The following is a 26367-nucleotide window of genomic DNA, read 5'->3' as shown; positions in this document are numbered from 1 at the left end:
TATTATAAAACAAGCATGTCTGCATTTATTTAGGCTTTCAAACTGCTTAGAACAATACTTCCTCTTAGAGTTCAGGTTCCTACCACAGAAGCTCCATGCTATCTCATCCAGGCTGCCCGGCCTAGACCTGCAACTGGTGGCATCCCTGGTGGTGGAATAGGTGGAGGTCCTGGAGGCTGGCCTCCTGGTGGCACAGCAGGAGGTGGATAGCTTGTTGGTGGTAAACCAATTCCTGGCGGTGGGTGATTTGGAACAGTATGAGTTGGGGGAAGTCTAGGTGGGGGGAAGTTGGGGTTGTAAGTAGGAGGAGGTGGGTATCCTGGAGCTGGAGGAGGGATGTTGGGAGGTGGGAATGTAGAAGGGGGTGGTACAGATGGCGGAGGATTAGGTGGAAAAACATGGGGGTGATATGGTAGATGAGCTGGCGGGACGTAGGCAGGGGGTAAAGCTCCATAAGTTGGTCCTTCCGTCTTCATCATAGACTGGAGACTCTGAAAACCTTCGCCAGACATGTAGGAGCTGGTTGTAGACATACCAGTGATGTAACTAGAAGGTGGAGGTAGAGGTCGGTGTGGTAGAGGTGGTGGCTGATGGACAGCAGCAGGAAGAGCAGGTGGAGGAATTGCGAGTTTTGTCAAATCAGCGCTTTCTGGAACGTTGATGGCATCTCCCTCTACTGCCCCAATTCCAGGCACCAGAGGAGGTTTTCGCTCTAGAGGCCACAAAGAAGAAGAAATCAATACACAATAGGCAAGTCTGAAATGTCCCCAACCAGCTGGCCACACAAAACAAAAAACTTATTTAAAATAGTGTATTTACAGCCAAAACATTTTCTTTCGTTTTGGACAGAGCAAGGAAGGGCTAGACTTCTTGAAGGTCATTTTTACTACCTTTGTACCATTGAGGAAATTTCCCTTTACTAGAGATGCAAAAGAAGATCAGAGAAAATCTCTGCAACTGGGAAGAATTCCCCTCTTAGATAAAAATGTAGGAGAAGGTCCAAGTGAGGACAAACATTCCTAAAGGACTTTATAGGCACATCACAAGACCATTGTTTATAGAAAAATGCACACTTTATTACAATTCAGTTAACATATCAACAGGACCCACTCAGAAAATCAAATACCCTCTACTGGATCGGTACCCAAAGGCCTGAACATCGATCAACAAAGCAATACAGCAGTATTATGTAGAACCAGGCTGTGCCAAATCAAAACCCTTTTGAAACACAGACAGACAGACAGACAGACAGACAGACAGACAGACAGACAGACAGACAGACAGACAGACAGACAGACAGACAGACAGACAGACAGACAGACAGACAGACAGACAGACAGACAGACAGACAGACAGAGACACAGACAGACAGAGACACAGACAGACAGAGACACAGACAGACAGAGACACAGACAGACAGAGACACAGACAGACAGAGACACAGACAGACAGACACACAGACAGACACACAGACAGACAGACACACAGACAGACAGACACACAGACAGACAGACACACAGACAGACAGACACACAGACAGACAGACACACAGACAGACAGACACACAGACAGACAGACACACAGACAGACAGACACACAGACAGACAGACACACAGACAGACACACACACAGACAGACACACACACAGACAGACACACACACAGACAGACACACACACAGACAGACACACACACAGACAGACACACACACACAGACAGACACACAGACACACACACACAGACACACACACACAGACACACACACACAGACACACACACACAGACACACACACACAGACACACACACACAGACACACACACACAGACACACACACACAGACACACACACACAGACACACACACACAGACACACACACACAGACACACACACACAGACACACACACACAGACACACACACACAGACACACACACACAGACACACACACACAGACACACACACAGACACACACACAGACACACACACAGACACACACACACAGACACACACACACAGACACACACTTTCTCTTAAGGGGACACAAAGAATGTGAATCTTCCCAGCAGAGACACAAGGTAAAAAATTGACAGAGTGTCTAACCCTTTCTCACTGTAGCCAAAGATGCCTAGAGATGTACTTTGACATCACTGCTGTCTACGACGGGCACAGTGTCTATATCTCAATGCTGAGTTTTTCCCAATTGCTTTTGATTGTTTCAATTCTTGTGAAGTAGTTTTGCTTCATGTTTGAATGCAATTAAGTTTTTTTAACAAATTTAAAATGCAGATTTAAAGTATATGTAAACCCTCAACCCATTCCATTTAAAATAGAAATTAAATGCAAAACATTTGTGTATAGATATAAAAAAACAAAAACAAAAAAACAACAAAAAAAAAAAAACACACATAAATAAACTCACCCCCCCCCCCCCCACTTTTATAATTGATCACATAACCTATTTTCTCAGCTGCATAAAAGCTGTGGGGGGGGGGGGGGTGCCAGTGCACTGATCCCTGCAAATTAAGTCAACAATCAAAATCAAATTCATTTCACGAACCCCTCCTTCACATTTGAGAGTTTTGTCGTCTGTAGCAAAATGCCTGTGGTTTAAAAAAAGTACATAAGCTACTTTTCAGGCAAAATTGACACCTATATTTACAAATCTGCAAAAAAATGAAAATAAAACTCAAGTATGCCTAAAAAAATTCAATAAAAATAAACGCCTGAAAACTAGCAGCTCAAGCGTAAATGTAGCCCTAAGGCCCAATCACACCCGAGCAATTGTCAGCTTATAAAACGCTCAGCTCTGAAGGTCCAAAATACCCAACAAGCAAAATGCAATTCATTTCAGTGGCCCCCTGTTCACATAGGAGCGTTCTTGGCCTTATAGACTTTAATAGACACGCCTGACTTAAAGTGTAAGTAAACCCACCTATCATTTTCAGGCAAGGAAGCTGCCATCTTGGCCTATGTTTAATCTTCAACTGCCATGATGCTGCACATGTGATCAGTTATGACACCAGCTATTGGATGGTTTGACAGTTTGGTTGAGAGCACAACCAACGTGACAGTTAGCAATCCCGGCATGCCGGAAATGTAACTGCTTTTTGAAACTGTTAAATCGATAGCTTTACTTCCACTTTAAGTATAAAAACGCTCAAATAGCAGCTCTCCACCCCTAATTTCCTCCCCCTCTCCTCCCCCTAGTGCTTTCTATTGGCTAAACAAAATGCCTGAAGCTGTAAAACACTTGTAATGATATACTTCTAAAACGCTTTTAAAAAGCTGAAAAAAATAAAAACAGCCAAAAAAAAGACAATAAAATCGATACGCTCAGATGTGAATGGAGCCCTAAAGCCTCGTACACGCGATCGGACTTCCATCGGACAAATCCGTGGAATTTTGTCCAAAGGGCGTTGGCCGTGAACTTGTTCTGCATACAGATGGCAACACTTTGTCAGCCAACAAATACGAAACTACGTGTGTTTTCAGCTCTTTAGCGCCCCCCTTTGGGCAATTTCTGCTAATGTTGTGCTATGGTTAACATTGCTTCAGAGCATGCGTGTTTATACTTTGAATTTCTTTCCGATGGACTTGTGTACACGCGGTTGGATAATCCGACAACACACATTTGCATGCTATCCAACATTTGTCGTCGGAAAATCCAACAATTGCCCGATTGAGCATAAAACAGTCGGACTATCCGGCAAATCCCTGTCATCACACATTTGTTGTCGGAAAATCCGATCATGTGTATGGTCCTTAAGGCTCCATTGACACTTGAGTGTTTTATAGCTTGCAGTTCGAAGCTCAAAAACGCTCAACAAAGCAAAATCCCATTCAACTCAATGGCCCCTGGTTCACATTTGCCTTTGGCAAAACCCCCGTCGCTCCAAAAAGTACATGAGCTTTTCAGGCAGAATTGAGCGTTTTGTCCCTATGGACTTCATTGGAAACGCCTGAACAGCCCAACATGAGCTTTTTGTTAGCCTTTTTTGACCGTTTTCAGCTCAAACAGCACCTCTCTTCCCACTTTGCAGCAGCACTCCTCGTTATTTAGCTGAAAAACGGCTGACAAAAGCTTAAAAAACATGCAATTCTGCTCCAAAAAACAAGCCTAAGGGGTCTTGGGGTCCCTGTGTTGCCAAAATCAGAGTCCCCATTGGAAGATTTGTCCCCTCTATTACTTTTCTGGGAACAACCCAAGATGTGGGATTTTCTTTTACTTTCAATGATAAACAGGAAAAACAGAGGAAGTAAATCTTCCCAACGGGGCAAAGACAGCAAGAAAAAGTGACAGGTGTCCTATACCCTCTCCACTATATAGATAAGTAAAACAATTAAATAAAAGTTTAGTTACACTTTAAGCGCACTAAGGGAATGAACCTGTGTTGCAACACACTACCCTTTGCTGTTAGTAAAAAAAAAGGGTCAGGTGTGGTTTTGACTGTGCTGGGGAACATTGGCAGCCTAATTGAAATGAATTTGATCTGGTGAACCCAATACAGCAGCATTCAGACTAGAATAAGCAGGGGCTGGACTAAAGGCCAATCTGGGGTGTCACATTCAAATATGGAGACAGTAGGAGTTAGTTACCTGGTAAAACCATTTCCATTAATCTTCCAGGGCAGCACATAAGGGCAGCACAGTGGTGCAGTGAGTAGCACTTTCGCCTAGCAGCAAAAAAGGTTCGCTGGTTCGAATCCCAACCACGGCACCATCTGCCTGGAGTTTGCATGTTCTCCCTGTGTCTGCGTGGGTTTCCTCCGGGTACTCCCGTTTCCTCCCACACTCCAAAGACATGCTGGTAGGTAAATTGGATCTCGTCCAAATTGGCCCAGTATATATGTATAGATGTGTGTATGACTGTGTGTCCCTAATGTGTCATGATCCTACGGGGTAAAAATGACCGCACCAGCCAAGCAGATACTGGCTGGAAAAAGCGCCCAGAGGCGATTCAGTTCGCATGCGTTGCGCTATACAAGTCATTCATTCATTAGTGGCTCCACCCACCCAAAACAGGAAACACATTATCCACAATCAAATAACGCAGTAGGGAACCAGGCTGTGAAGCTGCAAGGCTTCGCTTCCCGATTCCCCTACCGAAGATGTCAGCGCCTGCACTTGGGTGACGAGGGATAGATCAGCGTCGGGTGAGGACTTTGCAGGCGTCCTGGACAGGTGAGTGTCCTAATATTAAAAGTCAGCAGCTGCAGTATTTGTAGCTGCTGACTTTTAGGCGGAACTCTGCTTTAATGTCCCTCCTATTGTTCTCTCCTCCTCATTACTTTTTTTGCTGCTGTGATCTGACTTCCTGTTAGAGGGTGGCTACATTCCCATTGTCCCACTGTATGTAGAAATGTAGCCACCTGTTCTTGCTTGCTGACAAGTTGGACTATGTGATGTGCAGTATGCATCACTTAGTGTTATTTTAAGGTTCTGACACCTGAACAGTATTAAAGTGGTTGTAAACCCTTACAGACCACTTTTGCCTACAGGTAAGCCTAGATGAAGGCTTACCTGTAGGTGCAAGAAATATCTCCTAAACCTACACGGTTTAGGAGATATTTACACTAGACTTGCGCTGATGTCTACAGCACATGCGCCTTACGCAACGGCGCAGGCGCACTTTAGAAACGACATTGTGCTGTTTCTAAAGGAGGATGTGCCGTAACTGGCAGCATACGCACGCATGCGCCGGAGTGACGTCATTGCGACTCCAGCCAATCACAGTGCCGGAGCCACAATAACTGTAAGTCACTCCGGGAGAGATGGTGGTGACGGAGGAGGGGGAACGAGTACCGCTGCGGGGGCTTTGATCTCAGGCAAGTCATGATAAGCTAGTATACTATGCATACTAGCTCATTATGCCTTTGTCTTGCAGGATGTTTTTTTTGCAGAGGGTTTACTTCCTCTTTGATCTATTTTAAAGCACCATTTGAGTGCTTGACCAAGAGACACGTTGAGGTTGATTTACTAAAACTGGAGTGTGCAAAATCTGGTGCAGCTCTGCATAGAAACCAACCAAGATTTCGCACTTTCCAGTTTTAGGAAACCAACCCCTATATGTAGCAATAGAGTAAGTACACCAAATAGGACAAGATACGGCAGCAAAAAATCTTTAGAAAGAAAGATATGGATAAAAAGCAATGTAGCAAATAATAGTTACCAAATATCCTTTGCAAACATTAGCAATCCATAGCATTTTAACAAATGTAAATACATTTCATAATATCAGCTTATGAAATTTTGATCCAAAATCTAAGCATAATCATTGTGTATGTAAACAAATAGTATGAATTACTAACACCAGAGGGCAAGAAAAAAAAAAGAAAGATGGCAAAATTTCATTGGCGGGTGGGAGACCCCTTTTTACCAAGTTGTTCTCACCTTTCTGCATCCACTCTATCGGGTCTCCCACAGTACACAGAAATGCAATTATTTTAGTAAATATAAACTAAATACTGTTTCTCATCAGCAGTATATAGCAGTTTTCATTCACCTCTGATTGTCCTATGAAGCCGCATGACCCCTGACACCATCGATCACATACACCCTACCAAAAAAATAAAATACAACTCTAGCAATACTCACCAAACTGAGCATGTGCAGGGTGCCCCCAAGGCTCTGTAATATCAGGAGATGGATTGGGGACTGTGGAAGAAGAAGGATGAGAAAAGAAAAGCCTTTTTACACAATTTAGAGGATTATCCACAGTGAAAACAAGCATGCTTTACTGCATATACAGACTGATTTTACTGCTGTGGGTTCAGTGTCACTTTTAAGCATTTATTACCCCAACACTTCATATTCCTGATATGTGGCTGCTGTACCATGTACTTGTATAAGAAAGCCTCCTGTTCTCGTTGTATTGCTTCCTTTATGTGAAATCCCTGAAGTTCCTGACAGTCCCTCTGCTTTTCTATTAAAAACTGGCCAGCTCAGTGTGTTGGTGCTTCTCCTCCCCCCTCCCCCAGCTCTTATGTAGATGAGAACAGAGGGAATGTGATCACTTCTAAAAAATGAAAAAAAAAAAAACCCAAAAAAAAAACCAAAAGTATTTATGTTTAATATCTATAAAAAAAGGTTTTACATTTTATTTACATTATAAACTGAATGGGTTGTTTTACAAGGTGATCGTTTACAATCACTTTAAATACAGTAATACCTCGGACTGCGAGTAACGCGGTTAACAAGCGTTTTGCAATACTAGCTATTTATTTTAAAATCCTGACTCGATTTGCGGGTGTTGCAGTACCGCAGTTGGCCAGAGGTGCAGGGGCACCGGTGACACTCGGTTCCCCAGCGGTCTGAGTATTTCCAAGTCTCTCCGGCACCTTCACCGACTCTGGCCACAATGCTGTAAACATGGAACGAATTACCGTATTTATCGGCGTATACCGCGCACTTTTTTGCCCTGAAAATCTGGGCAAAATCGGGGGTGTGCGGTATAAGCCGATCCCCGCGCCGAGTTTGAATACTGCGCCGGCATATACCGAGCGCAGTACACTCGTGTATAGTCGGGCAGGCTCGGCTACTCGTGCGAGAGAAGCCAAGCCTGCATGAGTGTACTGTGCTCGGTATATGCCGGCGCAGTATTCAAACTCGGCGCGGGGATCGATCGGGGAGGACGCCGGACCAGACGAAGAGGACACCCGAAGCCGCAGACGGACACCGGACCCGACGAGGCCGCAGACGGACGCCGCGCAAGACACCAAAACTAAGTACTAAAATGTTTTTTTTTTACAGGAATGTCGGGTCCACTTTAGGGGTGCGCGCTATACGCCGAAGCGCGCAATACCCCGATAAATACAGTATCTTTGTTTCCAATGACCTCTACGGGGAAACTCGCTTTGATATGCAAGCGCTTTGAATTACAAGCATTCTCATGGGACGGATTATGCTTGTATTCCAAGGTTCCACTGTATTGGGATTTATTTCGATGTGCTTACTCTATATATTATACTATTGCTAGATATGAATTGGAAGATTTCCCCGTTACTTCCTGCTGCTGTGATAACAGTAAAAATGTATTTCCAATCACTCCAGTTCCAGTGACAATGGTCACCAGGACAAAACAGTACAGTACTCATCTCTTCAGCGGTGTAAAGATAGTAATAAAGACCTACCAGCTATTCTAACCCTTCCACACCCTATCCAGAACTAGTTTTGGATAGAGAAGCACCAACTTTGCAATGTTTCCCTATGGAGACCTCTAGTTTCTGCTTAGCTATTGGGCTGCTACTTTGAAGTCATTGCTGACAAAAAAGGGACGAGCCTCACAAATGTACCATAAAAATGGACTCACCTGATGGTGTGAGGACAGGTGGTAACAGTGGGAGAGACGTATCAATTTTAGCCATTTTACTTAATGGTTGCTCTGCAAAGACAAAGTGATCATTGTTAGAATAGTGAATACAACAAAATACTAAGACAAGAATACTACATTTTAATTTGTATTGATAATGTATCAACGAAACCTTTATTTTTTTTCTACCATGTCAAAGAAAACATCAGCAAGAGTCGGTTCACACTGGGGCGACTCAGCCGCCTGACAAGTTGCGCCCCGCTCTATTCAATAGAACCGTTCTAATAGGAGTGACGCAAGTCGCTCCGACTTAGAAAAAGGTTCTTGTACGACTTCGGGGGCGACTCGGGGCAGCTTGCATTGACTTCTATACAGAAGTAATTTCCTCTGAAGTTGTCTTCAGGTCGCCTTGCCGAGTCGCCCCCAAAGTCGTGCCGCCCCAGTGTGAACCGGGTCGAAGGTTTGCTAGCCGGACAAGTATGTCCATCTTACATATTTGATATTGTCTGTATGAAGCATTTGTTTGTGTGGAGGGTTTGTAAAAGCAGAATGTCAGCCAATTATTGTATCTCATTCACTGTTGCAGCAAATTTCGATTTAGTTTTAGTCTAAGACTGCTTTCACACTGAGGCGATTTGCAGCGCCTGCAAAGCGCCCTGAGAGAGCGGCTCCCTTCACTCCAGTGTGAAAGCCCCGAGGGCTCTCACACTGGAGCGGTGCGCTGTCAGGACATTAAAAAATGTCCTGCAAGCAGGATCTTTGGAGTGGTGAGGGAGCAGTATGTACACCGCTCTTGCCCATTGAAATGAATGGGCACCACGGCCGAACCGCCGCTGAGCTTTGCAGGTGGTTTTAACTAGGGTTGTCCCGATACCGATACTAGTATCGGTACCAAGCATTTTCCAGAGTACTTGTACTCGGGGAAAATGCTCCGATGCTTCACCCAATCCCTGTATCCTCCTCCAGTTCCCTCCTCCGTGCTGCTCTCCCACTCCGCGTTCCGTAATCTCTTGGCGCATCCCTACCCTTTAAGAGATTTATGACAAAATGAGTCAAGACGCAGCTTAAGATCACATGACCGCCGTGACAGCCAATCAAAAGCTTTCGGTAAAGCGACAGCAACTGTGCTGGGAGTATACGCTCTTAGCACAGGTGTGATGGGGGGCAATTAACGCAAATATGCGGACCATTAGCATAATTACCGTAACCACCTGACCTCCGGAAGATTTACCCCCTTCATGATCAAGCCATTTTTTGCGATACGGCACTGCGTTACTTTAACCGAGAATTGCACGGTCGTACAACGCTGTACCTAAATAAAATGTATATACATTTTCCCCACAAATAGAGCTCTCTTTTGGTGGCATTTGCTCACCACTGCGCTTTTTATTTTTTGCACTATACACAAAAATGCAGACAATTTTGATAATATTAGATAGATAGATAGATAGATAGAGAGATATATATATATATATATATATATATATATATATATATCTCTATCTCTATCTCTTTTTACTTTCTGCTATAAAAACGTACCCAAAAAAAATGGAAAAATAAAAATGTCTTCATAAATTTAGGCCAATATGTATTTTGCTACATATTAATGGTAAAAAAAAAAAATTCACAATAAGCGTATATTGGATTGGTTTACGCAAATACTATAGCATCTAAAAACTATGGGATACTGGAATTATTTTTTTTTTTTTTATAATTTTTTTTTTTGTTTATACTAGTAATGGCAGCGATCAGTGACTTATAGTGTGACTGTGATATTGCCGATATCGGACACTGACACTTTTCTAGGGACCAGTGACATTATTATAGTGATTAGTACTAAAAATATGCACAGTCACTGTACTAATCACACTGGCTGGGAAGGGGTTAAACATCTAGGGGGATTAAAAAGTTAACCCATGTGCCTAGCCAGTGTTTGTGTTTACTATGTGTGCCCTTTTTTACTGGATGAGTCCCTGCTTTGCAGGAACACAGAATGCATCCCTTCTCTGGGTCCAGAATGGAGCTCAGTTCTATATCTCTGCCGACGATCGGTGGGTGGCAGCGGACATCCAGTGCCTGGCCGTTGCATAAATAATAATAAATGAATAATCACAGCAGTAGCAGCACTCCCCCTGCGGGCGGACTTGTAGAAACACATACACAGACGTATACATATATATATCCCCCACACACGTGCCACCCTGTAGCAGTAAAACTGTTATACAGCGTTCAGCAAGTAGTTAATTATGTGGTTGAGCTAGAGGAAGTATTAACTACACTACAGAATACATACCTTGTGTTTTTCCCTCGTCTTTGGGTGATAAGGGCTGAAAGAGAAACAAAACGAATTAACAGATATACCGGTAAATGCTTCAGTGCTTTAAAGACCAAACTTTTATTTTAAAGTCTTCCCGCCATTCTTTAAAACAGTTATGAATGTCCCAGTGCCCGGAAGGATCAATGATCACGTGACCAGAGCGGTCTGTGTTGGAAGCATGCTCTCAGCACAAACTTTGGCCGCCCAGCAACATATATGTGCAGGGCATGGGTGCCAATCTGCCGCCACACAAAATGTAGTTTGGCAGCTGTAAAGGAGTTAATCAGATAGATACATAAAAAGAGAAAAGGAGGGCGCACCAGTCACATCAAAATAAAAAAGGTATGCAAAGTCTTCCACGGCTTGACTAGAAAGGGCTGTAACTTGCCAGCATGCTGTAGAGAAGGACCCTTGTAATTGCTGCAACTAGTTGCCGACAAACCCCCACTAGTCCTGTCTATTTACATCTTCTGCTCTGTCTATGATGCATCATTTTCCATCTTTAAATGTGAGTTGCCTCCCATGTATGATTTTTACCTATTGAGTAGCCTTATTATAGGCTTACCTATTAGGTACAGTAAAGCTCTCTTAAGTGTGCGCCGTTTAGATGCAGCCGGTGACGTCACTGGTGCATGCGCTCTGAAGGAAGGTCATCCCCTTACTGGAACCTTCAGAGATGTGCCGCAAACAGCAACGTCACCCCGGCCGTTCATATCACCGGAGGCCCACGAACTCGGAAGGAAGACCAGATGAAGATGGAAGCACCTTCAGCAGTGACAGCGCACCTCAGGTAAGTCTGTCATAATGCAAAAATGTATAAGAAAGAACCGGGACGGCCGCACTCCAAAAATAAAAATTTGTTCCTTTTAATAAAAACTGGTCACAACATGGATGTCACAGCAAAAAAATCAGGAAAAGGGGCTAACGCGTTTCACACTCTCATACAGTGCTTATTCATAGCTACGCTGTGCGATGCATACTAGCACATTATGACAAACTGCCTGGTGCTTTTTTTTTTTTATGCGGTTTACTACCGCTTTAAGCCCACATGAAGACGGAGTGTTTCTGGCCCCGGAAATGTGTTTGCGAGTAGCCGAACATTAGCCAGTGAATCTTTTAAATGTTTTTTTTTTCCCTTTTCACCAACTTATGAACCAAGATCAAAGTTCCGACACCTCTTGGGTGCGGTTCTAAAGGTTAAGCAAGAGAAAATGGGTGTTTAAAAGGTGCAGAATTAACTTTGTTTAATAAAATGATGAAATTGATATTGTTTCAAACATATATAAAATTGATACATATATATAAAAAAAAAAGCACATAGAAATAACACGGTCACAGTACAAACCTTTGTACTGCAACTGCATTATTTCTATGTGCCTATTTATTTTTTAAATGTATCAATTTTATATGTTGGTTTGATAAAATTATGAAATTGATATTGTTTCAAAGTTAATTCTGCACCTTTAAACTCCCATTTTTACTCGCTTAACCACTATAACTATACCTTGGGACGGTGGTGTTTGTACCAAGACCTCTCACCCCGATATAAAATGTATTTTATTCTCACCTCTTGGGTGATTTTTTCTTAGTTTGAATAGCCGGTCATGTTTATGAAAAGACTGAATAAACCAGACAGGAGAACACATCTGTAAGAGCAGGGGTCGACAATATCCGGGCGCCAGGTCGCAACTGCGACAAGAAATTGTGACCTGGCGCCCACGCCCACCGGAAATTGAGGCCGCTGCTTTGCGGCCTACAAGGCCGCAAACTCAATTACCGGCGATCGCGCGGTGGGGGAGCACGGAGGCACAGGATCCTGTGTCTCCGTATGCCCCCCGCCGCGCGATCGCAGCGGGCCCGTGACGGCCGGTAATTGAGGCCGTGGATTCACGGCCTTATGAAGTCCCAAGCTCTTCCTTCTGTGAGCTGGCGCCATCTGGTGGTGGCCGTTGACATTACAAGTTAAACAGCTGTTCTAATATGTAATTTTTCACTGCCATCTCCTTCCCTCTAATTAGAACCCCCAAACATTATATATATTTTTTATTCTAACACCCTAGAGAATAAAATGGCGGTCGTTGCAATAGTTTGTCACACCGCATTTGCACAGCGGTCTTACAAGCGCACTTTGTTTTGGGGGAAAAAATACACTAAAGAAAAAAAAAAAAAAAAAAACATCAGTAAAGGTAGCCCAATTTTTTTTTATATTGTGAAAGATAATGTTACGTCGAGTAAATTGATACCCCACATGTCACACTTCAAAATTGCGCCCGCTAGTGGAATGGCGACAAACTTACCTCCATAGGCGACGTTTAAAAAAATTCTACAGGTTGCATGTTTTGAGTTACAGAGGAGGTCTAGGGCTAGAATTATTGCTCTCGCTCTACCAATCGCAGGTATACCTCACATGTGTGGTTTGAATACCGTTAACATATGCGGGCGCTACTCACGTATGTGTTCGCTTCTGCGCGCGAGCTCGTCGGGACGGGGCGCGTTTTCTGGCTCCTAACTTTTTTAGCTGGCTCCTAGATTCCAAGCAAATTTGTCAAACCCTGGTAAGAGACTCATCCAAATACTCATGCACTAGCAGCCTTGTATATGTATATAGTATCTGTAAAGCCCAAACTTTTTTTTTCAGTTTTAGACAGAATAAGGAAGATTTAAGATTTTCCCTTCACTACCTGTTCCGGAAATTAAACAGGAAATTTCTTTAAATTGAACTTTACATCTCAGTGAGGGGTCATAGGAACATTGGAGGAATTCCCTCACCTTTTGCTCTGACAACTCAAAGTTTATAACTTTCCCATCACTTCCTCAGTTTGCCTTAACAATGGTCACCGGGACAAATGAAGGGAGAGTCTTAAACAAAGAGCAATAAAAACCTGACAACTGACCTAACCTTTCACCAGTATTCTAGAAAGGAAAATTACCCAGTGTCTCCCCTGAAGGAGGGATACAATTCCAAAACATATAGGGATGCATAAAAGAGACTGTCCACAGTATATCTCTGGAAGTACCTGGGGTTTATTTGATGTTTGGGTATTGGTCACATTAATCTTTTTGAACAGTGTACATTTGCTATTAATTGTATATTTGTTATATGTGTCTCACCCAATACTAGTGCTTTTGTGTCCCTTTATATTTGTATTACTAAAAGTGGCATTATTGCCTTTTAACCACTTCCCGACCTCCTCATGTACATTTACGTCGGCAGAATGGCACGGACAGGCACAATCACGTACCTGTACGTCCTCTGCTAGACGTGGGTGGGGGGTCCGATCGGGACCCGCCCCGGTACATGCGGAGGTCGGGTCCGCTCCGGGACGACGGCGCGGCTATTCGTTTATAGCCGCCCCGTCGCGATCGCTCCCCGGAGCTGAAGAACGGGGAGAGCCGTGTGTAAACACGGCTTCCCCGTGGCGGCGCATCGATCGGGTGATCCCCTTTATGGGGGAGACTCAATCGATGACGTCATTCCTACAGCCACACCCCCCTACACTAGTAAACACATACACAGTGATCCCTAAATGTTACAGCGCCCCCTGTGTTTAACTCCCAAACTGCAACTGTCATTTTTACAATAAACAATGCAATTTAAATGCATTTTGTTGCTGTGAAAATGACAATGGTCCCAAAAATGTGTCAAAATTGTCCGAAGTGTCCGCCATAATGTCGCAGTCACGAAAAAAATCGCTGATCGCCGCCATTAGTAGTAAAATAAATAAAAATAAAAAAATTAAAAAAAAACTATCCCCCATTTTGTAAACGCTATAAATTTTGCGCAAACCAACCGATAAACGATTATTGCGATTTTTTTTACCAAAAATAGGTAGAAGAATACGTATCGGCCTAAACTGAGGAAAACAAATTTTTTATATATGTTTTTGGGGGATATTTATTACAGCAAAAAGTAAAAAATATTGCATTTTTTTCAAAATGGTCGCTCTATTTTTGTTTATAGTGCAAAAAATAAAAACCGCAGAGGTGATCAAATACCACCAAAAGAAAGCTCTATTTGTGGGGAAAAAAGGACGCCAATTTTGTTTGGGAGCCACGTCGCACGACCGCACAATTGTCTGTTAAAGCGGCACAGTCCCGAACTGTAAAAACCCCTTGGGTCTTTAGCCAGCATATTGGTCCGGGGTTTAAGTGGTTAAAAAGCCTCTAAAGTCCACAGGGAGTTGTTCTATATTGCACTTTGTGCATTTGCATACAAGTTTAAAATGTGGATGTTGACAGGTCAATATACTCCATCCCTAAACACAACTAGTATATCAGTTTCACAATTAGGTCTCTGCACAGGAGGCCCATGCTCTACAAATGAAACATACCAGAGGCCTTTTGGTCTGTTTTGGCGGGCTGGACTGCGGAGAGGGTTTCTTAGATTGCTGTACTGTTTGTTGCTGAGGGTCCTTCGTCTGAGGTGCTTGGGACTCTGAGATCAGCAACGCCTGCTGAGCCTGTACAGCGGCAATCTGTGCCTGTACCTGGGGTGAAGGCTGCTGGGAGCCATGGTGCGGCATCTGCTGTTTTCCTTGAGAGTATAAATCCAGGATCTGGTGACAAATGTCTGCAAAAACAGAGGAGATTTTTTTCCCAAAATTACCATCTCGTTTCCAAAAAAAACAAACGTAACAGTTACACAAGCCATTTATCTAACCATTAACAATCGGGGTAATTTTCCTAAAGGGAATGGGTGGGAGGTTTAGTGATGTCACAATCACCACCTCAGCCAATCAGAAAATGCTTTGTATTTGCTGAAAATAAAATGCAAGGCATTCTCTGATTGGTAGAATATAGTCACCGCTCCAATTAGGTATGTGGATGAATCCGATCCTCTCAGAGAAACACACACACACACACACATATATATGTGTATATATATGTGTGTGTGTGTGTATGTATTATACACACACACACACACACACAGTGCCTTGCGAAAGTATTCGGCCCCCTTGAACTTTGCGACCTTTTGCCACATTTCAGGCTTCAAACATAATAAGATATAAAACTGTAATTTTTTTTGAAGAATCAACAACAAGTGGGACACAATCATGAAGTGGAACGAGATTTATTGGATATTTCAAACTTTAACAAATAAAAAACTGAAAAATTGGGCATGCAAAATTATTCAGCCCCTTAAGTTAATACTTTGTAGCGCCGCCTTTTGCTGCGATTACAGCTGTAAGTTGCTTGGGGTATGTCTCTATCAGTTTTGCACATCGAGAGACTGAAATTTTTGCCCATTCCTCCTTGCAAAACCGCTCGAGCTCAGTGAGGTTGGATGGAGAGCGTTTGTGAACAGCAGTTTTCAGTTCTTTCCACACATTCTCGACAACACTTTTTATGGATATCTTTAAGAAATGGCTTTCCTCTTGCCTCTCTTCCATAAAGGCCAGATTTGTGCAGTATACAGGGACTGATTGTTGTCCTATGGACAGAGTCTCCCACCTCAGCTGTAGATCTCTGCAGTTCATCCAGAGTGATCATGGGCATCTTGGCTGCATCTCTGATCAGTCTTCTCCTTGTATGAGTTGAAAGTTGAGGGACGGCCAGGTCATCGTAGATTTGCAGTGGTCTGATACTCCTTCCATTTCAATATTATCGCTTGCACAGTGCTCCTTGGGATGTTTAAAGCTTGGGAAATCTTTTTGTATCCAAATCCGGCTTTAAACTTCTCCACAACAGTATCTCGGACCTGAATGGTGTGTTCCTTGTTCTTCATGATGCTCTCTGCGCTTTAAACGGACCTCTGAGACTATCACAGTGCAGGTGCATTTATACGGAGACTTGATTACACACAGGTGGATTCTATTTATCATCATTAGTCATTTAGGTCAACATTGGATCATTCAGAGATCCTCACTGAACTTCTGGAGAGAGTTTGCTGCACTGAAAGTAAAGGGGCTGAATAATTTTGCACGCCCAATTTTTCAGTTTTTTATTTGTTAAAAAAGTTTGAAATCTCCAATAAATATCGTTCCACTTCATAATTGTGTCCCACTTGTTGATTCTTCAAAAAAAATTACAGTTTTATATCTTTATGTTTGAAGCCTGAAATGTGGCAAAAGGTCGCAAAGTTCAAGGGGGCCGAATACTTTTATACACACACATATATATATATATATATATATATATATATATATATATATATATATATGTATATATGTACACACGTACACAAATATACACATTTTTTGCCTAGCATTTCTACTTTTAACAGAATGGGATGTTTTTAACAGGTAAGGGCTCACATATTCTTTAACCTATTCAATGACAAAAGGGTCACTTTAAATAAGGATAACATGAAGGCATTATTCTGGAGATGCATAGTCCTCGACCACCAAGTTCACAAAATACCTTCAAGAACATCGACTGGCACATCTTGAACAAACTGCTCCCACCACCTCCTATGCATCGGCTTTAATGTCCACTCCTGTATCTCAAATTTACACAGACGTCCAGCAAGATACATGACTGCTACTGCAATGATCTCAGGCTCCCACTGCAAGGACAGCGTAGTGCACAAACTAAAATAGAAAAAAAGCGAAGGGGTCATAATGGATGTAAAAAATTGAGGTCATGGCGGTATGGGGGGGGGGGGGGGGGCAAGACGAGAATCTTGAAAACCCTTAAATCATAGCTACCTGTCATTAACAAAAGTCCATGCCATCTGCACCAACTTCTGGATTTTGTTCTTGTCTCCTGAATGAAAACAATGTGTCAGCTACATCTTGTATTATATATTAAGATAGAATGCGGGGGCTACAATACAGGTAATGTTACCTTTCAGCTGTTTGGCATACTTTAGGAGAAACTGATAGGGATGTTCTACTTGTAAGTCAAACTTGATGGTCTGTAGAAGGATCCTTTCTAGAACCATCACTTCTTCCTAAGGACATAAAAAAAAAAAAAATATCACGGTATAGAAACAGAAAAACACCATCACAAGATACTGATAGAGGCTGAATACAAAAAGTTGGTCATATACAGTGCATCCGGAAAGTATTCACAGCGCTTCACTTTTTTGAAAATGTATTAAAAAAAAAATTATATATATATATATATATATATCCCATGTACATAAGTATTCACAGCCTTTGCTCAATACTTTGGTGAAGCACCTTTGGCACCAATTACAGCCTCAAGTCTTTGAGTATGATGCTACAAGCTCGGCACACCTATTTTTGGATAGTTTCTCCCATTCTTCTTTGCAGGACCTCTCAAGCTCCATCAGGTTGGATGGAGAGCTTCGATGCACAGCCATTTTCAGATCTTTCCAGAGATGTTCAAGTCTGGGCTCTGGCTGGGCCACTCAAGGACATTCACAGAGTTGTCCCGTAGCCACTCCTTTGTTATCTTGGCTGTGTGCTTAGGTTCGTTGTTCTGTTGGAAGATGAACCTTCGCCCCAGTCTGAGGTCCAGAGCACTCTGGAGCATCATCAAGGATGTCTCTGTAGATTACTGAAAAGATCTCTCTCGACTAGTCTCCCTGTTCCTGCTGCCGAAAAACATCCCCACAGCATAATGCTGCCACCACCATGCTTCACGGTAGGGATGGTATTGACCAGTCGATGAGCGGTGCCTGGTTATCACCAGATATAACGCTTGCCATTCAGGCCAAAGTGTTGAATCTTGGTTTCATCAGACCAGAGAATTCTGTTTCTCACTGTCAGAATCCTTCAGGTGCCTTTTGGCAAACTCCAGGTGGGCTGTCATGTGCCTTTTACCGAGGAGTGGCTTCTGCCTGGCCACTCAACCATACAGGCCGATTGGTGGAGTGCTGCAGAGATAGTAGTTCTTCTCGAAAGGTTATCCTCTCTCCGAGGAAAAATGCTGGAGCTGTCAGAGTGACCATCGGTTCTTGGTCACCTCCCTAAGACCCTTCTCCCCCGATCGCTCAGTTTGACCGGACAGCTCACTCTAGTAAGAGTTGGTGGTTCAAAACTTCTTCCATTTATGGATGATGGAGGCCAATGTGCTCATTGGGAACTTCAATGCCGAATAAACTTTTCTGTACCATTCCCCAGATCTGTGCCTCAATACAATCCCATCTCGGTCTTCAGACAATTCCTTGGACGTCATGGTTCAGTTTGTGCTCTGACATGCACTAACTTTGGGACCTTATATAGACAGGTGTGCAGAGGCGCATTGCGGGCGGTATCAACCCTTTTTTGGCCGCTAGCGGGGGTTAAAACCTCACTGCTAATGCCCGAATATCGCGGTAAATACGACGGTATAGCAGCGCTAAAAATAGCGCGGCTATACCGTCACCGCACCTCCACTGCCCAATGTGAAAGCAGCCTTACAGCAAGGGCATTATGACACTTTGGTCAAAGCTGCAGTTTGTTTTTATTTACAGAGGCCCCTGTATATCTGGACATACTTTTATTTTTTTTGTAAAAGTGAACTGCGTCTTTAAAACTCTTACGGATTCAGAAAGTCCATGCTTAGCAGATAATTCTACATTCAAGAGCCTTACCTTTGGGTCATCCCCAAACTGTCCAAACTGCACATCATTTAACAAGCTCCGAGCTGTCTTTATTATATCTTTACATTTCTTGGGTGTTTCTTCCACCTTACCCGCCAGGAACAGACAGCAAGCACCGGTTACCTAGAGGAAAAAATAAAAAATAAGGACAATATAAAAGAACATAAAAAATAGGACTACAATAATAAAACATATAAAAAATGCTGCAGCACTTATGACAAACTTACATATCTTGCAAATTGCTTAAAGGAATGAAACATATAGAATCGATGAAAATATATAATTCCAGTAGCTAGAGTGTCATAATGTCTGAAGGTCACATTAAGGAAATTAAGGCTTTAAATTGTTATTGTCTACCTTACTGTTATAACACACACACAAAATATATATATATATATATATATATATATATATATATATATACACTGTCTTCATTAACACTGTACAGTAAGTGTTGATAACGCAGGGTGCAAACAAATCACTACTTTTTAATAACATGTATACAAAGATACAAAAAGTGAATTTGCCAAGTGATCAAACTGTAGTAGATTTTATATATATAATTATCTATCTATATAAAAACAAATAAAATAGTGCCTGCAACGTGCCATTAAAGTGCCTCTCCTTTCACTTCAATCTGAAAGCTCGAGGGCTTTCACACTGGAGCGGTGCGCTGGCAGGACGGTAAAAAAAGTCTCGCTAGCCGCATCTTTGAGGCGTTATAGGAACGGTGTATACACTGCTCCTAAAGCGCCCCTGACCATTGAAATCAATGGGCAGCGCCGCTGAAGCGGCAGCAAAGCACCACAGTAGCAGCGGTTTTAAACTTTTTCAGTTGCTAGCAGGGGGTTAAAAGCACCTCGCTAGCGTCCGAAAAGCGACGCAAAAACTACGACAATCGGTGCTCAGTGTGAACCGAGCCTTAGGGGACTTTCACACGGGGCAAATCCATGTGCGGGCTCCGCTTTGCTCAGCGGGGATCGCTCTGTCGATCGCCCCGCTGATCGCTCTGGGATCGCCCCGCTGAGCAGGCAGATGACAGGTCGGTCTCTGCACACTGTGCAGGGACCGACCTATCAGAGAGCCGCTCTCCCCTATGGGGGAATCGGATGACGACGGACCAGTAGGGTTTTCCTCCGTCAAACTTGAGCGGGTCGGATGTCAGCGGGCATGTCACCGCTGACATTGGTTGCCCAATAGGGGAGCACGGAGCGCCTGTTCAGGTCCGCTAAAAAACTGGCAGGCGGACTTGAACGCTCTAAGCCAGTGATGGCGAACCTTGGCACCCCAGATGTTTTGGAACTACACTTCCCATGATGCTCATGCACTCTGCAGTATAGTTGAGCATCATAGGAAATGTAGTTCCAAAACATCTGGGGTGCCAAGGTTCTCCATCACTGGTCTAAGCCAAGACACCAGCTGAAATCTATCAGTAATTAGAAAGCAATCCTGCCCCTTGTCAGTGCAAATGATTATCAGCTGGTTCAGTAAACTGATGGCCTATAAAAAGGTGCTAGAAATACGGAGTAATGTCAGAATAAAATCACAGTACTCAAGCTTCCTAAGCAAATTTAGACTCAGCGCCTCGTCTGACACTTACACTGGATGAGATATTACCAATAGAAGCCAAGAAGTGCAAATCTTTGTTTATACACCCGAGGCAAGATTTAGTCACATGCATGAACTATTTACAGAATACCAAATGTATCCAAAGCTATTGAAGTGTTGATATGAGCACAAAAACGGAGCACATTCTATTGTGTGCAGTCTCTGTTTGATGCAACATCACTGCTACATGAATGACACTTGGACAGGGACCTATGTGGCATGTAGAACCGTTTAAATAGCGGACAGTTTTACCCTCTTCCTGCCCAGGACAATTTTCTTTTTTAACCACTTAACCCCCAGACCATATTGCTGGTCAAAGACCAGAGCACTTTTTGCGATTCGGCACTGCGTCGCTTTAACTGACAATTGCGTGGTCGTGCGACGTGGCTCCCAAACAAAATTGGCGTCCTTTTTTCCCACAAATAGAGATTTCTTTTGGTGGCATTTGATCACCTCTGCGGTTTTTAGTTTTTGCGCTATAAACAAAAATAGAGTGACAATTTTGAAAAAAAATAATATTTTTTACTTTTTGATATAATAAATATCCCCCAAAAATATATGTAAAAAAAATGTTTTTTCCTCAGTTTAGGCCGATACGTATTCTACATATTTGTCATAATAAAAAAAATCGCAATAAGCGTTTATTGATTGGTTTGCGTAAAAGTTATAGCGTTTACAAAATAGGGGATAGTTTTATGGCATTTTTATTAATATTTTTTTTTTTTTACTAGTAATGGCGGCGATCAGCGATTTTTTTCCGGTACTGCGACATTATGGCGGACACTTCGGGACACATTTTTGGGACCATTGGCATTTTTATAGCGATCAGTGCTATAAAAATGCATTGGATTACTATAAAAATGCCACTGGCAGTGAAGGGGTTAACACTAGGGGGCGGGAAAGGGGTTAAGTATGTTCCCTGGGTGTATTCTAACTGTGGGGGGGGGGTGGGACTGACTAGGGGAAATGACTGATCTTCTGTTTATACATTGTATGAACAGAAGATCAGCATTTCTCTCCCTGACAGGACCGGGAGCTGTGTGTTTACACAAACAGCTCCCGGTCCCCGCTCTGTAACGGGCGATCGCGTGTGCTTGGCGACGATCGCGCCCGACTCCCGTGCGTGCCTCCGGCGACGCGCCCCTAGTGGCCTGCGTGAGAGCCGACGTTATATTACGTGCTCTCGCACAGGGGAGCCGACCTGCCGCCGTAAAACGATGGCGGCTGGTGGGCAAGAGGTTAAGCGCCGTCACACTTTAGGCCCGTACACACGATCGGATTTTCTGACAACAAATATGTGCTCAAAAATACATGCCACAGCAGAACGGACAGAAGATCCGACGCTTTTCACACTAACAAACAGTGATTAGTCATAGCTTTCATTTTTGGAAAAAAAGGCAAAAACTTTTTTGGAGTGCGGCTGTCCAGAACTCCTTCCCGTTTTATTGCTACATGCATTGCCAGCACCTGGGCTTCTAAACGGCAGGAGAGGTTTTCACCTTTGTTTGACCCACCTAAAGCGGTGATATCCCCTTCACTAACAAATGTGTGATGGCAGAGTTTTGTCGGAAAATTGGACCACGCTCCATCGGACAATTGTCGGATTTTCCGACAACAGATTTGGGATAGCATGCTTTAAAGCGGAGGTCCACTCAAATTTTTTCTTTTTCATTAAAGCCAGCAGCTTCAAATACTGCAGCTGCTAACTTTTCAAAAATGGACACTTACCTGTCCAGCGCGACCGCGATGTAAGCAGCCGAGGTAAAGTATTCGCTCGTCTCTCGGATGCCCCCGCCACCATCCTCGGTGAGGGAACCAGAAGTGGGGCACGTCACAGGTCCCAGATGATTGCTCGGCCAATCATGGTAAGTGGCTCGCGCATACGCAGTGCGTGCCCGGCTGTGAAGCCAAAGCTGGGCGCCCACAGTAGTGATGCCGGCGGAGAGGGGGGGGAGAAGAGGGGCTTCGTTTCCCCGCAACGCTGGCCTCTGGGACAGGTGAGTGTCAGATTATTAAACGTCAGCAGCTGCAGTATTTGTAGCTGTTGACTTTTAATATTTGTATTTTCGTAGAACCTTACCCGACAGATATTCCAACACTTTCCTCCATACCGACTAAAACAAAAAGATTAAAAAGTATGTGCTGGAGTTAGATTACAACCCCTGAATGGCCTGTGTGTAGGCCAAGAATATCAGCAACAAGATATTGGAACATTGTGCTACATAGAAGGATACAGGCCGAGCCGCGTTCCAACATCAAAGATGAACCGAGCTCCTTCCCTTCTGTATCTGGCTTCAGTGGCCGGGTCAAGGCCTTCCTGCTGGGAAGGGGTGTGAGCCAAGTCCTTCTTATCCCAATACCAGCAGGGCTTGGCAGGGTCCAACGTGCCAGATGCCACCGAAGGGCTTGAATTCTCTTTATTTTCCTTCATTGCAGCGACTTCAACTCATGAAAAAGATCTGAAAGAAAAAACAAAATGGCAACAGGTGTGTCAGGAGTGGCGAAAACCAAATGGGAAAAACAAGCCTGATCCCCATTTCTGTCTGACCGTAGTGAAAGGATGAGAGCGCCACAGATTACTGCGAGTCCAGAATTTTTTTATTAACCCTTTTGTGGCCGCCTAACGCATACGTGCGACCAGTGCCGATCCTGACCTCCCTGGCGCTGCTTCCGACGGTCGCATCCATCGCGTCACGAGAAGCCGAACGTCGGCGCGGCTCTATACGGCGCCTGCGCACTGACGTTCGGCTACTTTCGGAAAATCGGGACGCGATGGATGCAACCGTCGGAAGCCTGTCAATCAAGAAGGAACGCCCAGTCCCGCAGCCCATACCCGGAAGCGGCGGAGAAGATCGCTCTCTACAACGGTAAGTACAGCTTTGATTTTAAAACAACTACCCGATTCCCCTAGACAAAATGAGCCTCAATCTAAGGGTATAACATTTTTTGAGGGGGAACTACCACTTTAAGGTTCTCCTAACGGGGAAGTTCCTTCAAGGACTGCGCAGGCGCAAACTTGCAGACGGAAATCTCCGAACCTCGCACGGCATCCAGGCTCATTCTTTAACATCCCCGTGGATTGGAGGATGGTAAAAAAAAAAGAGCCAGGAGGCCGAGCGAGCCGTCCGAGCGAAGCGAGGACGTGAGGCCGACCCGCCACTCTCCTCGAAATCCACGTCGCCCTGAATGCCGGCCGAGGTTCGGAGATTTCCGTCGGCAAGTTTGCGTCCTTAACCACTTGCCGACTGCCGCATGTATATGTACGTCCACAATATGGCACGTACAGGCATATGGGCGTACATGCAAGACCCTGCCTTTCCGCGGGTCGGATCGGGAACCCCCCCCCGCTACATGCGGCGGTCGGATTCCCGCGGGGAGCGATCCGGGACGACAACGCGGCTATTTGTTTATAGCCGCCCCCTTGCGATCGCTCCCCGGAGCTGAAGAACGGGGAGAGCCGTATGTAAACACGGCTTCCCCGTGCTTCACTATGGCGGTGAATCGATCGAGTCATCCCCTTTATAGGGAGACTCGATCGATGACGTCAGTCCTACAGCCACACCCCCCTACAGTTGTAAACACACACTAGGTGAACCCTAACTCCTATAGCGCCCCCTGTGGTTAACTCCCAAACTGCAACTGTCATTTTCACAGTAAACAATGCAATTTAAAGCGGGAGTTCACCCATTTGTAAAAAAAAAAAAAAAATTCTCCCCTTAGATTCCTGCTCGTTTTGTCTAGGGGAATCGGCTATTTGTATTAAAATATGATCCGTACTTACCCGTTTTCGAGATGCATCTTCTCCGTCGCTTCCGGGTATGGGTCTTCGGGAGCGGGCGTTCCTTCTTGATTGACAGCCTTCCGAGAGGCTTCCGACGGTCGCATCCATCGCGTCACTCGTAGCCGAAAGAAGCCGAACGTCGGTGCGGCTCTATACTGCGCCTGCGCACCGACGTTCGGCTTCTTTCGGAAAATCGTGACGCGATGGATGCGACCGTCGGAAGCCTCTCGGAAGCCTGTCAATCAAGAAGGAACGCCCAGTCCCGCAGCCCATACCCGGAAGCGACGGAGAGGATGCATCTTGTAAACGGGTAAGTACGGATCATATTTTAAAATAAATAGCCGATTCCCCTAGAGAAAACGAGCAGAAATCTAAGGGGAAAAAGTGCCCTCTATGGGTGAACCCCCGCTTTAAATGCATTTTTTTGCTGTGAAAATTACAATGGTCCCAAAAATGTGTCAAAATTGTCCGAAGTGTCCGCCATAATGTCGCAGTCACGAAAAAAATCTCTGATCGCCGCCATTAGTAGTAAAAAAAAAAAAAAAATGCAATAAAACTATCCCCTATTTTGTAAACGCTATAAATTTTGCGCAAACCAATCGATAAACGCTTATTGCGATTTTTTTACCAAAAATAGGTAGAAGAATACGTATTAGCCTAAACTGAGGAAATGTTTTTTTTTATATATGTTTTTGGGGGATATTTATTATAGCAAAAAGTAAAAAATATTGATTTTTTTCAAAATTGTCGCTCTATTTTTGTTTATAGCGCAAAAAATAAAAACCGCAGAGATGAACAAATACCACCAAAAGAAAGCTCTGTTTGTGGGGAAAAAAGGACGCCAATTTTGTTTGGGAGCCACGTCGCACGACCGCGCAATTGTCAGTTAAAGCGACGCAGTGCTAAATCGCAAAAAGGGGCCTGGGCATTTAGCAACAAAATGGTCCGGGGCTTAAGTGGTTAAAGGAACTTTCACGATAGCCGGAACCATATCGGCAGATCACCTGCATTGTATAGAGAAGCACAGAGACTCGGTGACATAATATAAGGGATGTAATCGCTACATTAGAATTGAATGAACAATGTAATTATCATGTAAATCAGGGATCCTCAAACTATGGCCCTCCAGCTGTTGCAGGACTACAAATCCCACGAGGCATTGCAAAACTCTGAAATTCCCAGACATAACTAGGCATGATGGGAATTGTAGTTCCTGAACACCTGGAGGGCCGTAGTTTGAAGACCCCTGATGTAAATAAAGGGAAGATAATGTCAGCTATAAAGAGAACCTGTCATATCAGATGAAGATTCCCAGAGCTGCCCCCTCCTGCGCTCTGTGATTGGCTGCTCTGATCGGGCACAGCGATTGGCTTGCTCTGATCGGGCACAGCGAGGAGTGCGGCCGCTGGAGGGCCTGATAACTGTGTCCAGGGTCACGTGACCCTCCAGCTCCTCGGGAACTACAAGGCTCAGCACACCTCTAGGTCACTGAGGCAACAGCAAAGCTAGAGGACCCCCCTCCCGATCCCATCGCTCGGTGTACGTCTTCCCGCACTTACCTGCTCGCCGCGGCCGGCCAGAAGCTTCTGCCGGTAAAAGATCCGCTACGAGCGCAGCGCTCTCCCCGCCGCCATCTTGGAAGCGAACGTGCGAGGTGACGTCGCGACGCCAGGCCACGCCCCCTTCACCCTAGTCTTAAAAGGGCACAGTTTCGGCTAAACCAATGGCCGCCCTGGACGTCGGGTAGAAGGGGCGTGGAAAAAGCCGCCTCGCCGCAACCTACCTTGATGGTTGGAAGGCGAAATGGGCGGGGTGTGGTTGCGAGTGACAGGGCGGCTGTCCAGTGACGGGAGGAGCCCGGTCG

The 26367-nt window shown here is 44.3% G+C and overlaps 1 protein-coding gene across 1 annotated transcript; it reads right to left on the bottom strand.

Annotated features, from left to right (window-relative positions):
* CCNK (cyclin K) lies at positions 1 to 26178 on the bottom strand. Its single transcript, XM_040332606.1, has 12 exons — positions 26063 to 26178; positions 22957 to 23181; positions 19342 to 19423; positions 19106 to 19237; positions 17410 to 17515; positions 17271 to 17328; positions 16984 to 17153; positions 14955 to 15193; positions 10600 to 10633; positions 8307 to 8378; positions 6593 to 6652; positions 1 to 712 (listed from the first exon to the last, which is right to left on the bottom strand). The coding sequence occupies exons 2-12, from the start codon at positions 23151 to 23153 to the stop codon at positions 99 to 101; spliced, it is 1764 nt and encodes a 587-aa protein (XP_040188540.1). The 5' UTR covers positions 23154 to 23181; positions 26063 to 26178; the 3' UTR covers positions 1 to 98.
* Positions 26179 to 26367: the final 189 nt, after the last annotated feature.

Source organism: Rana temporaria, chromosome 13 (assembly GCF_905171775.1).
Source record: "Rana temporaria chromosome 13, aRanTem1.1, whole genome shotgun sequence".
NCBI classification, from domain to species: domain Eukaryota; kingdom Metazoa; phylum Chordata; class Amphibia; order Anura; family Ranidae; genus Rana; species Rana temporaria.
The sequence above is the reverse complement of the archived record's forward strand: the minus strand, read 5'-3'. Positions and strand labels throughout refer to the sequence as shown.